Raw genomic sequence first — 17,957 nt, forward strand, 5'->3', positions numbered from 1 at the left:
ATCTTCTGTTTACATATTTCCATATTTTTTCACATATTCAATCTTTGTCCTCCATGTTGTACACGGAGAAGTTCTGTTGTTTGTCCAATCTTCATTGGTGCGCACTTATTTTTGATCATTTTGTTTGCGATGTTCGATTCTGTTGTAGACTCTGGTTTTCGTTTTTTTCTTATTATAATCCCTTGTGTGTTCTCGATACCTTGTACCCATATTTCGTCCTGTTTGTCCTATGTACCTGTATCGGCACTCGCAGATTAACTTGTAAACGCCCTGTTTTTCTAGCGGGTATTCCACGCTTATTTTCTCTTTCAATATTCTTCCCACAGTGGTCCTTGCCGTACTTATGAAGGAATTCGGCAAGTCTATACGATGTCTTTCCCGTGTAAGTTTTCCTCTTTGCTTGTCGTTTTCGATTTTGTGTCCTTTCTTAACTTTTCAACCAGGCCTCTCTTATATCCGTTATTTTGCGAAATGGCATATATTGTATCCAGTTTATTCTTGTAGTCTTCTTCTGTTAGAGGGGCCCTTTCAAGCCTCGTTATTGGTTGTCTAAATGCTGCATTTTTGTATTGCTCTGGATGGTTCGGGCTGTTGTGTATTATTGTATCTGTGGCTTTGGTTTTCTGTATATTCCGAACTCTACCTTGTTCGTGGTACTGTTTATTTTAATTGTTAAACCAGATAGTTAATCTTTCTTTCCTCTTCCGTTTCCATAGTGAATTTTATATTCTGGTGTTGTTTGTCGAGTATCTGCTTCTCTTTATTTCTCTCTATTAGACATATTACATCATCGACATATCTCGCGTAGAATTTTACTCCTAGGATGGTCGATAGGTTTTCCATATATTTCCCCCCTGGTGTGTGTATGAATACTTCCATGAGTATTGCTGACGTCGGATTGCCCATTCCTAACCCGTTCGTCTGTTTATATATCTTATTATTGAACCGGAAGTAGTTCTGTTTTATTGTAACCTTCAATGCGTTTACTATTTCCGTAGCAGCTTCTCTTTTCATTTTTTCAATGAGTATTTATTGTACGGTCTTCATGGTTTCTATTATTGGTATCGATCGGTAAAGGTCCTTCATGTGGAATGATACGAATTTAGTGTTTTTGTTGATCTTCAACGAACTAATCTAGAAGATGAAATCGCCGTAGTAGTCGCAGGAGGCAAAGTCCAAGCTGTACAAGAATTTTTAGTCTCACCACATACTCAGCAAGAGCTTGGTTATACCGGGCCTTGCATGAAAACGGGAATCTTCTCCGCTTCTGATCGATATTTACGTCTATTCCTAAGTCAAGAAATAAAACGAATACATGTTTTTCATTCAATTTTCACTTTCATCTACCGCTTCACTTAGCACTCATCTCCAGTAATGGAAAAGAAGTAGATACAATTGTACTTTTAGTACCTTTCATGAACTTTGATCCGATGTTTGTAAGCATCAGAAGATGAAGACATAAACCCATAAAACAAAGTATAGCAAAATGATGAGAACGTCGCGGTAAGTCGATTTAGCTATGTCTGGCTGTCTGTCTGTCCATCTGTCTGTGTTAACGCAAACTATTCCCTCAGTTTTGGAGATATTCGACTGAATTTTAGTAAGCTGGTGCCTTTTTATAATCTATTATTCATTTGTCGGAACTGGCATAATTGAACCTCTATAACATATATGTAGCTCCCATATTTATAACAGATTGTTGAGATTTTGCTTTATAACCCCTTGATTTATGCTGCTGGAAAAATAAAATTACGCGCTATTTTCACTTATCAACCGAGAGTTTACGGTAAAAATGACAAAGATCGCGTAACTAAACCCTATAGTCCCATTCAACTGATTGTTCAGATATGAAGTTTTACTTGAAAAATCCGTCCTTAAGACAGCTAAAACCGAGAAATTTCGTGAGCTATTTACTAACACTGGCACACACAAAAAAGTGGGGAGTGCTTTTAACCGGACACACCTACCGACATGTCTTTCGACCCGCTGAATCCGCTTCCGAGGTCCATTTTACTCGTACACCCTCAAAACTTCGAGTAAATTGTCCCACAATTTTCGCCCCAAACTCGATATTTAGGAGGTATACGAGTCAAACGGACATCAGATTCTGATTCAGTGGGTCGAAACAATACACGAATACAAAATTATGTAACAATTTTTGGATACAACTGTAAAGTTGAAAACGAAATTTCGACTACACATTTCAACCTCATCTCAACCCCCCAAGAGGAAAGTATTGAATATCGAGTATTTTTATTTCGAATTTACTTGAGCAAATTTATTCAAAAAATATAAATTAGAAAATTCAATACAACTCAAAGCAGTAGAATTGATGGAAAATTTTTAAAGCTGAATTTGCAAAACTAAAGGGGCTTGAGGACATCTTTCGTAGCGAAACTAATTTTTGTGTAAAGAGCAAGTAAAAGTAATTTCATGCATACATTTACTAACGTACTTTTACATAAATATTTACATACATACATATGTATATGGAAGGCAATGTAATTAAAGTCATACTTGGATTCAAATGTGCATACAGAAGTAACATTTTATGCATGTGTGTATGTATATATAAATATTTGCATGTGAGTAAGTATGCACATTAAACGAAGGATATCAAGCCTTGTAAGAACATTAAAACGGACCTAAGTAGAGAAGAGAGTATAAATCTAGACCATTAATGCTATGAAGTCAGTACACATATCTAATTACCAATGTCCCAACATTTTATAGGGACTGAAAATTTCATAATATAGAGGAAAGAAAAAAGTTGTGTTTTATTTGATAAAACCGTAATTGAATGAGAGAAAAAAATTTTCTAAATTAGGGAACAAATCGTAAAAGAAAGAAAATTGTAGCTGATTTTAGTAAAGAATGCGTATTAAATAAAGGTACATAACATCCTGAAATTTAAAATAGGGTTTTCACATAAACAAAAACTTGTATTTACTCTGACAAGAATATTTGTACGGAGGCAAATTTCATACATGATGCAGCTTTTAATAAAAACGGTTGTTTAATAGTTCGGTGTCTTAAGTTTACATAAAATAAATTTTGACATAAATTTTAGTTCTTTTAAAAGTGGAAATATAAAATTGACGCCGAATTGAATTCTCATCATGATGATCTTTCTGTGGTTAATTTTTAAATAACCATACATTTGTATCAAATTTTTTATTAATATAGTTTTAAGTAAGCAAAAAATTTAGTCCATATTTTACTTTCAAGCATGCCTACATTCACTGGCAATCAAAATTGGGTGAACGGTGATTTTTTGTTCATTCATTTTTTTATAAAAACATTTTTTTTGCTATTACCATAACCATGTTAATGAAAGTTTCAAATTGTATACAAAATTTAACAACAAGTTTTCATCATAAATTAAATTTTTTAATCTGAATTATTAGAAAATTATTGGGTATACAGTGCTGTAGCCCACGAAATTTTAATATACGAAGGTGCTTATGTGAAGCACCCCTGAGTCTTTTTTGCTGCCGCACAGTGCGTAATTTGAACGATTTAGGGAAGAAAAATCCTAGCGGCCACAATTTCGACTCTACAAATTTTTATTTTTGCATTATGTACTTCTAATATCTAGGCTGTATAATAATGGTATCAAAGCATGTACATGATTTTATGTGAGAATTTATAAATAAATTTTATATGAGAATTTCCAGGATAAGGTCTATATAGTCAAAAATTAGAAGTGATGTATGTAGGTACCGCTGTGGTCGAGATATTTTGATAACCCGTATTTACGCACCGATTTCGTTTATGCGACATGTATTAGATACAAAGTAAGACATAATTATATATAAAAAATGGGTCGACGCTTTAGTCGATATATTAATTGATATCACTCGATTTCTAATATTTTCACTATTTTTTCGGTAAGTGTTTCATCCTTCACTCCCACAACAAAGCCGCCATTTAGCTAAGTATGTTTGGAAAAGTTCTCTTTTTAAAATATGTTCTACAGCCATGCTTAAAACTGTGTAAAATCCCAATGAATAAATTTTTTTCACCAAAAATACACAAAAAAGCCAACAATATTTTCATAAAAAATTTACCAAAAAATGTAATGTAAGTTCAGCACGTTTTATAACAGCAATTGAGTAAGTGTAGGCGTATGTCTAATATTATCCCTGTCATTAAACAATAGCAACATTTTGATTACGTGTTCAGGAAATGCACAAAAGTTTCCAACTTGTCTTGCTTTCTATCGTTCGACCTTCATACATTTGAGTAGCCATTATACCCGGCAGCAAATTTTGGAGACAGTCTGGCAAAGCGTTTATTCAACAATTCACTCTTTGTGACTGTCTCCGAACTATTGTAATGCAAATGCACAGCGGGAGAGTTGATTAACGCGTTGTGCAAGCCGAATGCATGGGTGTTAAAGGTAAATATTAGGGTGATTGACTCGGGTTTTCCAAACCGGTTTCCGACGATTTTTTTGATATCTTCAGGCGTTTTTTTTTTTGAAATCTTCATTTTTCGAATATCGAATAAACCGGCTTTCTTATCAAATAAACCGGGGGTTTCATCGGATGTATTTAGTACACGCGACTAGTGAATGAAATTCACTACAAATTTATTTTACTTTTTTCCAAAGGGAACTAGAAAATATATGTATGTATATGAAGCATTATTTTTCCTATCAGACCCCAAATTTAGTGTCACACTTTCGATTGGCTTTGCAATTTTTTTATGAGTTCAATACATGAAATAAGCTCAAGAATGATAGAATACAAGATTGCGCCGATCAGAGAGGATTTTTGAGAATAACTTTTGTGTGACGTCACACTGGTGCAATTGCGAGAGAGAAATGCCAAAACGTGAGCAAGAATGGAAGAAGAAGAAAAAATGTTGCAAGCAAAACGTAAACAAGTTCCACAAGTGTGACGTCATGCAAACAGCGATTCTGTCAAATTCGTTAAGAGAGGAATAGCGGTCCGAGATCGGCGCAACCTTTGTATTCTCTCAATCGTGAAATAACCTAACACGTATTCGAGGTTTTTTTTCGTGCACTTCTTCAAATCATTATATCTCGCATTCTGCTCATCATAGATACTTCATTCTAACACCGTTTTAAAGCTAAAGAAACATAAGCTGAATTTATTAAAGCTGATTTACATAGTGAAGACCATAAAATTAGGGATTTAAAATCGCACCATCGTAAGCCTAAAAAGATGGGGTTTTTTCATGAACTATTTTTAAAATATTTTTTATGACGACATGCTTTATTTTTGAGAGTGAACAATGTTTTTATGTATTATGTAACAACAACGTGAGTATTATATATACAAAATTATATTGTTTTTTACAGCCACAGCTACTTCCTATACTTCATGTTATTGCCCATTTAATGCCTCCGGAAAATTTCCGCCGGAGCTTCAATTTAAAAGTGTACAAAAAAATGAAAAATTGTAGTATATAAATGTTTTTCGCTTACATATTTTGCTAAGTGTTTCGCCAAGCTTTCCTAATTTGTTTCTGTGTATTTAGTTGTAATGCAAACAGTTTTTAAACTTTACACTTTTAGGTTTGCCTTTGTGGCTGCTGGTAAAGTCTAAAATTACGGCGGCAAGAGCACTTGTTTACTCCGAAAAAAAAACAGCAAAAATGCAATAAAATTATTAGAAAAAAAGTTCAAATAAGACCGAACGTGAATTTTTCACATATACATACTTATAAAATAAAACCGGTTTATTCTGTTTTTTCTTGTTTCAAAAATTGGGAGCAAGTTTTTTCAAATTGCCATATTTCGAATAGCTTGACACCCGGTCTTGAAAAACGGCGAATTATCAAACACCCTAATATGGTACACATGTATTGCGACTGCGAAAGCTGAGAAGTGCATCGGCGTAGCCAGAATGAAGTTTAGGGGCATTTCAGTGTACTACTTTATATATATATAAGGAAAATTTGAAAGTTAGGGGGGAGGGCTCGAGCACCTCCCTGCCCCTACCTGGCTACGCCCATGGAGAAGTGAGTTATGACATAGGAAAGGGAAAAAGACTACCGCTTCTACTCGTTGCATCGTAGGTTTGGAATTCAAATCGCTTTGGAGGATGATTTTGTGAATGATTCATTCTACATATAACAACCCGATGTCTGTGCATTATAGATATTAAAGAAAAATTAATATGGGGGTCTTTATTAGAACAACAGAAGCCAAATCAACAATTTTTAAAATTTGTGTCTGTCTATTTGTTTGTACGCGCATCACTCGAAAACTAATGCATGGAATTGAATGCAACTTTCACCTATGCGTTTTTGAAAATTGCAGTTTAAGAAAATTTAAAAGATAAAATCAATATATCAATATGACCTAAAAAAAAAGAACTTTAAGGAGGCTTACTTTGATTTAATTAACAACCTAAATTAAATATTGTAATATGGGTATCAAACTAAAAAACTTCAGGAAAGTCTATTGCCAAATATATTTTTAGGAGGGTTGCCAGCTGTTTGCAAAATGGCATTCACTTATTAAATTGATAAAAAAAAAGAAATATTACAATTCGGGTTTCAAACTATCAAGAGGTTTAAGAAAGTTTACTGTCGAAAATATTTTTTCTGCGGGTTTACATCTATTTAAAAGTGTATTTGATTAAAGTAATAAGATAAGGTAAATAATTAATTAATACACTTTTGAAGAAAGAGCACGATACCTATTTATTTTTTTGGAATGAAGCCATAACAGTTTTGGAAGGGAGTAAGAACACAAAAATACTTTTAAGGCGTTAAGGTGTTAAATAAAATAAAAAATAGGTCAATTCATCTAAACGCGTAAATGCCTTGTTAACACGCAACCATGTAAACTTACTTAATTTTGTTTTGGAAACCGATTTATTTACGAGGTTTATACCGTTACGAGGCATTTAAGCGTTTAGATGAATACCCATAATGTATATTTTCCTTTGAATAAAATAATTTTTCGAAGAATCGAACCTGGCTGCTCTGGAATTATTCACCAGTGCTATACGAATACGACAAGAATGCCTGCTTAATTTAAAACTTATCATAAGGGGGTTCACAAGGCTTGTTAAGCATCGTAATATCTTAAGTCTTGAAATTTTTATATGCAAAATAACTGGCATCGTGTTTTGGATTCGGTCGAAATCGATTACAGCGCCAATAAAGAAGAAGGAGAAAATAACGGTGAAAATGGTTTTAAAGGATTTCTAACTACATCGAAATATTTTTGAACACAGCGAATTTCCTAAAGCCTTTATAACCTATTATTTACGTAGAACAATTTGAAGACTTAAGATATTGTGAATCACCAATTAAATATACGTGTTAAAAGAGGCAGTTGAATATATTGGCTTCTAGCTATAGTCAAAGCAAAGTCGACTCTAAATTTAAAAGCAGCTTTTTGAAAGTTACGTTTTAGATGGGGTATCTGTAAAAAAAAAAACCATTGATTTCGGTTAGTTCGCGAACTAGTATCGCTCCCCCTGCTTTACTTTACAACTAGTTGGATTTGTAGCGTGACATACATGTGCATGCATACACTAGCACATACATACATACATATATACATATGTAATTGGTATGCATCGTCTGCATAATAAATACTTACATATGTACTTGGCAAAACGGACAGTTATATAAGAGATTGGCATGGGAGAATTGTTAATTTCTCATGCAATTAATTATTCTAAATGCAAGCAATGCAAATCACAAGTGCCTGCCAACGCAAACCGGAAGAAATTCCCCCAAAACCTTTCATTTCCAACTTATGACATGATGGTTGCTCGCTTCATGGCCACAATGCCACTTCAGAGGCACGTACGAATGTAAGTATGTATGTAGATTAATTTACACACATGCATACATGCATAAATGTAGTATGCAGTAACCGCAGCACATTGCAATTTGTGCTCAGTAAAACCACAAGCATCTTGGTAAGGCAGCCTTTGAAAATCTTGCTGATAATTCAATTGCTTGCATAAACTTTGATTGCGCCTTGCACAATATTTTTACGCTTCATTTTTGTTGAATAATAACCACTTCATCTCATATTCATTTTTCATTCGACTCGAATATTTGCTTTCTTTCTAATGGTTTATTTTTTTCATTTCTGACAGGATTTCCGGCAGCCGCCTATGCAGCCTATGCAGCCGGACGTGGTTACTCTGGATATCCAAGCTTCGGTTTGCCTTACCCTGCTGGTGAGTATGGAAACTGAGTTCTACAAATTCCCGATATACATACACATATACATACAAACACGTTCTATACATTCACGAACTTTTGGCAACTACTAAATAAATACTGCTTAATATATCTACATACATACATACACACATACGTGCAGGCGCACACATTCACTTATATACTTGAACTTACATATTTATACATAAGTGCAAATATTTATTCTCTCGACTACCATACTTAATAATAACTTCAATACACTACTCAAACCATAGCCTCACTTCCGGTTTCCCTTTACACTGCACAACCATAACTATTGTTCCTTACAAAAATACTATATACATACATGTATTGGTATCCTTCTTCACACATGTGAACACATAAGTATGTAAGTACTTCTTTTTCCAAAGCAGGTTTGGCTTTGTTTTTATTTTAAAATGTTTTGTTCTATCTCAATGCTGGCCACCCATAATGCCTAGCAACTGAAAAAACAAAGGAGAATATATTTAATACAAATGAAAAATGTACAATTACACTAATACTTACATAGGTATGTTAAAGGTGAATTTTATGAATGCAAAACATTACCAGTATGCTTCTGTGCGTCCACGCTGTTATCTGGTGTATTTTACATCAGGATGTCTCACCAATATGTGGAAAATTAAAGGGGCAATTCTGGCTAAAATAGCAAAAAGTCTTTCGTAAGACAAATTAAAGACAGATGGCCAAATGCTTCGAAAGACTTTTGTTATCGTAGCACAAAAGTCTTAGAAAAAAGCTCTCTCATTCACCGCTCTTGGTGAAATTTTATTTTGAGAGATAGCACTTGTCTTCGGGCAGCAGATTTTTTTTTTCTTTTTTAGTTTCTAAATTCTTAATTTTTTCAATATTTTTTTCTATTTTTAGTTTAATTTTCTTTTAGATTTTATTTAAAAAAGAAAAATGTTTTTTAATTTTATGAACCTGCATTACTTTTCTTCTTATTTTATTTAATTGTCTTTCTTTGGTTAGTTTCATTTTCTTCTAATTTTTTTTTATTTTACTGCTTTAAAAAGGAAAATATATTTATTTTATTTTATTTAGTTTTTAAGATCTTGTTTAATTTTTTATCGGTGTCTTTTCTTTAATTCTTTTTTATTATAAGTTCTTTTTGATTAAATTTTTTTCTTTTTCCATTTTACTTTTTAGTTTTTATTGTTTTGAAAAAAATATTTTTTTAACATAATTTAATTTGTAAACATATATTTTTTTTTTGCTTTATTTCGTTTTATTTTATTTCTCTTTTTTAATTAAATCTTCTTTTATTTATTAGTTGTTATTGTTTTAAAAAGATACATATAAATTTTTGTAATTTAATTTTGGTTTTTAAAAAGTTATGGCTAAAAGACGAACGGCATAACGCAAAAACCTTCCAGTTGGCGCATATTTTTTATGAGTCTTTGGAAAGACAGTAAAGAGCTTTTCCAGAACTGACCTGTTAATCAAAATCATTTGAACCTTGAATTGTAGCTACCCCCTTGCTAGCTATTGACTCCTCGACCTTCTATTTTCGTAAGAAAAATAATTGTGACACTTCTGTCACAACAAAATTATTACGGCTTAGCGGAAATATCCCTACTGGGTAAGCATATGCCAATACATGCTGCAAGCATATTCCGTTAGGGAAAAGTGCACTATCAACGATGCAAGCAGCAATGATAAATGCTTGGAAAATATGGAAGGTATGCTAAATGCTGCATGATATACATAACCATGTGTAAATTACTGTAAATGAATATTTTCGGTATATTTAGTTTATGGTCTTATGTGGCTGAAGTTGTATGCCATGTGTCAAAACCACAAACACTTGCCCATTTATAGTCTTTTAAAATTCACAGAAACTTACCAGCATTTTGCCACTTGGCCACATCCCGAATTTGTGTACTACTTTTAAAAGCCATATCTCACAATTTATGTACATAAGTATTTACGTATGTATGTACATTTATGTGTATTCTTGGAATTGCATACTCAAACCTATTATCTAGCATAATATCAAAATAAGGTTTCATACAGCCTTTAACAAATACAGCTAATTCATTTCCTCCTGTTATCCATTTGAATATATTGACACTGACAAAAAATCACGAATTTTGTCCTTGGAATTTCTTCAAAAATCAGGATATGATCCGAAGGACTTGGCCCATCGAAGACCCCTAGTGCCATCCAGTCTAATGTCTCTTGACAGAGATAAAATGGTGCCGGTCCCACAATGACATCTAATTATCATCAGTGGCAAAAGCTGAAATCCATTATTGTACCTTGATCAAGGGCAGGGATCATTTTGTTCAGTCTTCGCGATCTGGTACTTTCACTAGCAATAGATCTCCTTGGCCATTAATTCAATACGTCCTCAACTCTCCATTCCCATTATATTCCCAAGAATACCTGTATGGAGATTATTTTGTATAGAAGTTGCCGTTCGAAAATAGAAATTATATCCGCTGCTAGGTTAGGTTCAAGTGACTGGAGATACACTCTCCTCCTCTTCCTCGCATCTTCAGCTGCGGCACTGGTCTTCCGCGTTCACTCCCAATCTCGAGACATGTGTGGCAATTAGACAGTGATCTGTAAGGATTTTTGTGAGAATAGATACTGCCGCTGTAAGAAGGCCACGTACTAAAACTGTTTGTCTGTTTGGGGCAAGACCGAAAAAATTTGCCCCAGTTGTTTCTTTCCTAAGCAAATCTGTCCCAATTGTTTATCCCCAGTGCATTTTGTCCTGGCTGTGTTGGTGGGCGTTCTTGATTTCGTTGTCCATCCACTGATGCCGAGTCGAATATCTTGTCAAACAAGCGTCTTCATTGAATTGTTATGCGGTAAACTATTTCCAGATCGCTGAAACGCCCGCTCATTTTTTCTTCGGTACCCATCACCTATCTCGTCACATCTTTTTTCAATGCCGTCTACATTTTTCAGTGTACAGTGAAACCCGCTTAAGTACCTAACCCGCTTAAGTTCCCAACAGTTTGGACACCGTGAATTTTTTAATGTATTCTGAAAAAAATACCCTCTTTTAAGCACCTCCCCGCTTATGTACCCAACCCGCCGAAGTACCTACATTTTTCGTTCCCCATTTACCATTTTACTTATAATTTTCCCCTTTTAAGTGCTTTTTTTAATTCCTTCAAACAGTCGCAGCGCTACACACCTTCGCCAAAAAATTCTAAAAAATCAAGGGTAACTGAAAAACAAGTTTGAAATTTTGATGACATTTTTTTCAGTGTTCTGCAAAATTTTAAGCTTATATTTTAAGTGTCTATAGTATTTGTTAGGGAATAAATTTTTTTAAATTGAAAAATGTTAAAAATTAAAAAATAAACATAAGTGGTAAACAATAAAATTTTTAATTTGGTCCCAAATGATATGCCCTGTTTGTGTGTATTTATAAATATGTATAATCAATGACTTTTTGATTTAATTCTTGTGAAAATGACATAACATCGCTTTATCTGTTTTTTTTTTTTAAATAAAGTTTTCCTTCTTGTTTAGATAATGCTACGATCTTGGTTTTAAAATACGTATACTTCATTAAATGTTCATGTTTTATGTAACTACATCACTAAGTATGTTCGCTTAAGTACCCGCATCGAGATTTTTCGTGAGGTACTTAAGCGGGTTTTACTGTAATTCTTGTTCGTCGCGAAAATGCTCTTCTTTTCTGCCTATCAAGCCCAAAGGAGCGCCTTTTGGCAAGGTATACATACATATGTACAGTGGCGGCCAAAAGTGGATAAATGATGTTTCATATTTAATATTTAAAATGTTTTTTAAGCAATACCTTTTTTGAAATTTGTTTTAAAATATGGTTCATGCTTTCCCAAAAATTATATAAATTACACTTTCAAGCTTTATACAGAATTTAGAAAAATCCAGAATTTTTATCCAAATTTCGAGTGTTTTAACAAGATTTTTTTTTAATTTTTGGGTATGCAACTAACAGGATTCTAAAATTAGTGCAAGTTTTGAGCGGCTAAAAATCTCAATAATTTTTAATATTTTTTTTTTTTTATTATTGACGGCGTTTTGTACTTTTTCCATGTAAACAAGAATTTTTGTGAAGGAATATGCGCTAGACCTTTTGCGAAAAAAATATATAAAGTGAACGCTAGGTTTCCCAAATTTCGCTTTTTATATGAAAAAACCGAAAAAGCCGTCAGCAAAAAAAATATTAAAAATCAATGCGCTTCTTTAGCCGCTCAAAAATTGGAATATTTTAGTAACATTTTATAGTCCTGTTAACTGCTTACCCAAAAAATTTTAAGAAATGCTGGTTAAAAAGGTAGACATTTCGATAAAAATGTATAAAGTTTGAAAGTGAAATTTATATGGTTTTCGTTAAAGCATGAACCATATTTTTATAAAAAATATCAAAAAAAATGTTAGCTTGAAAAACATTTTAAATATTAAAAACGAGACATCATTCATCCATTTTTGACAGCCACTGTATGTAAGGGAACGTACCCATACTACGTGACCTGTTCAGGGGGGAGAGGGGGATCTTCAGAATACCACGCTTGGTCACAGTGAGGGACGGGGGGCTTAGGTTTTTATCACGTAGTCAATATCCTCTAAGGAAAACTTGCGTTTTTTCGAGATACATTCAAATATGGCGCGCAGTGTTTGACGCTTTTTAAACTCACAGGACTTTTGTTTCTAAAAATTAAGCTAAGCTTTGACGTAAGTTTTATCTTGATAATAATTTTTCAGGCATGCACTCTTGCCGTCACGCAGCAAGCGCCATATTAATAAAGACAAATACATATAAGCCAAATAATTTTTAACTTTTTGTTAGCAAGAAATGAATCAAAACCATATTTATGAATTACTACGTGAAAACTGTGGGGTAGGGGTCTTGAAATATACTACACGAGGTCACCGAGGGGGGAGGGGGAGGTTAAACATTGGAAAAAGTGGGTCACGTAGTATGGGTACGTTCCCTAAGTATTCTGCGCTTCATCTACAGGCTGACATTGGGCAGAGTTAATGCTGGATCCTACGTAGATAAATTATAACTGCCGAAGTGGCATATGTCCCAATGCACAAACAATCTTGAGTGCTTTCAGACCAACCTCTTTACCTCCCTCTCCGTGCTGGAGAATGCAACTGGCGTCATCCATATCAGCATATGCTGATATTTTGCTGCTCTAGCGATTGACAGCATATATAACGCTTTGAAGAAATCACAAAAAAGTGAGACGCTAAATCTTGCGCTCAACGTCACTCTACATAGCCGTATTAATTTTGTGGCGATTCCAAATTTAGACAAGGTGTCATAGAGGCAGCTTCTTTTCGGCTATCGGAACCGGCTTTTAAAACCGAGGAAAAGGTGGCGTATGTCGTTATCTTTGCTAAGGGGTTTTTCAGGACCAGAGGAAGTATTAAAATGTTGTCAATGGTAATTAGCATAAACAGCAGGATCTTACTTCTTGGGGTTCGGGCAGAGTTCACTAAGGTTCCAACCCTTGGGCAAGTATTCATCAAACCAAATTCAATTAAACAGATATAAATACGTGCGTTCAGCTAGCACTTCGCCACCGGCATTGAACAGATCCACCTTTTGTCCAGCTTTGTTATTTTTAAACCGCATTTTTGCTATTATTACCCCGCATTGGTCGGGGGATGGCCGTGGTTGTCGTCCCTATACATTATTCTGCATTCTTCTTCGTCAAGGGGCACCAGTATCGCATTTCGAAAGTGTTCTCTCCATATTTCATATTTACTCAGGACATCTGTTATCGGATTATTTGTCTCTGTAGGGAATATTTCCAATCACGAAATCATTTCATTAAATTCCCGTTTAAATTTTCAAGCCAGCTTCCAACATCTCAAGCTATTCACACTAAAGTATTTTTTCCTTATTTTATCCCTCCTTTTCTCCCGGAATCGCTCAATATTCGATGGCGTATTTCTCTGCAGCAGCGACACGGTACTCTTTGTCATACCAGTTTCTGCCAGCCACGTCTTCCGCAGTGGTGCAAGGAGATTTGGATAAGGAATCCCACTGCTCATTTGCATCCGAACGGTGAAGAGTTAATTATTGAGGCAGCTGCCTGTTGCGATTGCAGCTTTTCGTTGTCGAACTTTCCTCTTGGTGCTTGACTCACGGCCTTTATTGCACGGAGGTGTATGGGAGCCTTGTCAATCAGTCTGACTCCGTTGTTAAGATCTTGCTCAATAGCTTGTTATCTAGCTTTAAGAGTGTAGCAAGATAAGTAATTGATGGCTTTCGCGCTGGCTGTCGAATCATATTACAATTTTTTCGTCCTAGCAAACCTCTACAACTTTTCTTGATTTTACGATTTTTGTGGGCGTACTTGTAGGATTTTTCTGACAGCCATTTTCTGTTCTCATATGTCACAGAAAGTCTTTTCCAAGTTATTTTTAAAGCTTTTCGCAACCAGCTTACTTATCAAGTTGTTCTTTGGCAAATCATGTCCGCGCATAGCACATAGATTCGTTAGTGGAAACCATTGCTAATCATTCATACAGTTTTTTGTACATAAATGCAGTCTAAGTCAGCATTTTCATGTAAAATAACATCGATTTGGGTGGATCCAAATCACTCAAATTTTGTTCGCATCATATTTTAGACTTGCCAATAATAACATGATTCCAGAGGCCAACAGGCCATGGCAAGAGGGCCGAATATTGCAGAAGTTGCAGAGATGAGGTCGAGGAAGAAATGTAGAGATTTTCTTCTGCAGTTGCCCAGCTTTGGCCAAGAGCAGAGCAGGCTTTTTAGTTCTCTTACGGAATTATTAAGTATAGTCTATAAGAATTTCAAAATGTTTCTATGAAAAATAGTCACTGAAATTCCCATGTTTCGCAGTGGTGTCACATTGGATCTTCAAGGCCATGTTTTTTACTTATTTACTTTTTTGTTTTTTTTTTAACATGGAAAATTTTCGTTTTATACCAAATTTTTTGTGAGGTACTGTATATACAAAGGGTTGTTTTTGGGTGGAAAAAACAGACTTATGATCTGTATGTATGGGAGTTTTAATTTGTTTCCTCCTATATACCTGTATACCTACCAGAGCTAATAACTATTATCTCATATTTCTTTTAATTTTTAATGATCTACCTATTTTCATTCAAAATTATATCTTAATTTTTAAATATTTGGTTTTGATTCGAGTTTTTTTTGTTTCTTTTCGTTTCATTTCTAAACATTTCGGTTACTCTTCGCTTCTTCAACCTCGCACTCCCGCACCAAATTTTAACCACTGGCTCACTCGCTTTTTGGCTCGCATTCGTTCGCAAAGGTGGTGTAATGAGTGTTGTACCCGATAACCGCATACTGATCGGTGATTATATGACGATGACGGCGCCTGCAGCAACAACAACAACATAAGATAACCAAAGATCTAGCCAATGAATGCGTGTCGCACAATGCACTTAGACAAAGTTGTGTATGTACCTTTGTTTGGCCTCAGAAAGTAACGCGAACACTATTGGAGTGTAATTTTCTACACGTATAAAACTCTATTGCTTAGAGCTTTCCTAATGTTCTTTTGACTTTAATTATAAATTGTTTTTTTTTTTTGTTTTTTAATGATGTGCAGAGCTCTATATTGGATATCTTAAAAATTATTGTAAATACATACATACATACATTCACATGTATATACAAAAACAAATGTATGCATGACTAAAAACCCCAAAAATTTAGAAAAAGCATCAATCAAAAGTTGAGCGTTAAGAGTTAAGTTTTTTGGGAAATGTTAAGATATAAATAACTGCTAAATATTTTTACATTCAAGTAAGACTTCATACAAATACAAATGTAAACCAAATGAATATTCGTGTAAGTGACCATAAATAAAAAATAAAATCTTATAGATTAACCTTAAGTTTATTTTATTGCTCAACGGAATTTTTCTCAAGCTCCAATCTAAGTTGAGTAGTAATGTGCATTTTATAACTGCAAAAATATTCTAAAATGGTGTCCTCAAAAATTAGCTAGAAAATCAAAATGAATGGTACAACTGGCGAAAAATTAAAAAAAAAAAACTGTTATCCATGCAAACTTCAACTGCAACATTCCAGTTTAAAAATAGGATTCGTAATAAAAATTACACAGCTCAGAAAAATTATATCGCAATTTTGCATGTTGATGTTTCGACTTCAATCTAAGCTCATCTTCAGGAACTGTTAATTGCACCAGTTGGTTATAAGTGCCAATAACCGAAAGCTGGAGGCTAAAAAAACGCCCGTTATAGTATTAAAACAAAAGTGAGTTCTCCCTAATAAGTAGTATCTTTCTTGGGAATGTAAAAGTAAAAAAAAATCTAAGAATACTTGCATATATGCATATATCCTACATTCTCCGCTTCAATTCTCAATTTTTGATTTATTGGCTTAGGTACGATCGGTGACCATGCGTAGAGATGAAATTTAGTAATCAAAACTCTAAAAAGTGCATGCAAAACTACTACTGAAAAGTGTTTATTTTTCAACCAGAATCTGCGGAAATATCCGCAGAAGATATTCAAGATTAAATTTTGAATATGAGTTGTTTGAAATATACACTGAAATTTATAAAATTACAAACATTTTGAAGGTAAAAATATATTTTTTACAAATAATAAATTTTAGGTGCTCATATTTACTCAATTTTAAACACTTTGTGTGTAATTTTTCTCTATGTGGCAAATCTGGTATGTAAAAGTAAAGAGACAAAGTTTAATTTTGCACGCCTTAGGAGCGGAAACCGGTAACTCTTTTTGTATGCGTAAATTTAAAAAAAAAATGTTTAGAGGAAGTTTTAAACTTTTTATGTGTAAACTGTGGAATTGTGAACAATAAATGCTTGGAACTCAAAAAACAAATTTGAAATTCGTTCTATGATAAGTAAAATTAAACAATCAGTGTTTAATTTAATTAACATGGTGTGTAAATTTTTGAATTCATTAAGAGAGGATACTGGTCAGAAATTTAAACAAAAATTTTTTAGATTGAAGGTAATATAGGTGGAGGAAAATTTTGAATACTTTTCTCAAAGTGACCCTCTTTATAGGTTTCGATCCCAGAGATGAAGCTCAGATCAGCTCTATGGGGCACAATGCAGTACCAGGTAGGCCAATTAAGTCAAGTAGGGCTGTTGGAAGTCTTTAAAAAAAGACCAAACTACAAAGCTTATTACAGCTATTGTGCACTGATTTGGTGGAAACTAGTAGTAAACTTTAAATAAATAAAACCGCACTTCTGTACGAAACACCTGTGTGAGACTGAAAAAAACAGTGGTTCTAGGTACAAATGGTTTGTTGGCAGATGATTGATGAATGAAGACGCCATAAAATATGCTTTTGATCGGGTCTAGAAGACATCGGGCCTATTTTACTAAGATGAGATTTCGTTGGCAACCTTGAAAAAGATTTTAACTACGTCGCTGGCACTTTTATTCATGCCACGATCATGGAGGCTAGGCGAAAGCGTTTTTATGCTTCAGGTTACTAAGGATGATTACACCATACCCAAACTTTACAGGCCCATTTGTCAGATGTCCTTCATGCTGACACGTGTGGATAGTTTTGTTTGAGTGGTTAACCTTAAACCCAAGTTTGTAAAAACCAAGAAATTTTAAATAATTTATGAATCTGTTTAAAATATTATTCGCTTTTTATAAATAACATCCAATTGCAGGAAAGAAATTTAAGTCCAAAAGGATTTTAATTTTTCTTTCGGATGGCTAAAAGGCTATTTTTACCAGTTAAAATTAAAATCATTAATATTTAATTGAGGGAGTGTTT

The 17,957-nt window shown here is 34.0% G+C and overlaps 1 protein-coding gene across 1 annotated transcript in view; it reads left to right on the top strand.

Annotated features, from left to right (window-relative positions):
- The window catches only part of LOC118746341 (RNA-binding protein Musashi homolog Rbp6-like), a 141,726-nt gene that overhangs the window by 75,057 nt on the left and 48,712 nt on the right, over positions 1-17,957 (top strand). Inside the window, exon 5 of the mRNA XM_036480196.1 lies at positions 8,097-8,180. Coding sequence (XP_036336089.1) covers positions 8,097-8,180 — 84 coding nt within the window. The remainder of the gene's footprint in view (positions 1-8,096; positions 8,181-17,957) is intronic.

The sequence above is a fragment of the Rhagoletis pomonella genome, unplaced genomic scaffold (genome assembly GCF_013731165.1).
Source record: "Rhagoletis pomonella isolate Grant_MI unplaced genomic scaffold, Rhpom_1.0 Rhpom_scaffold_00010, whole genome shotgun sequence".
Classification (NCBI taxonomy): domain Eukaryota; kingdom Metazoa; phylum Arthropoda; class Insecta; order Diptera; family Tephritidae; genus Rhagoletis; species Rhagoletis pomonella.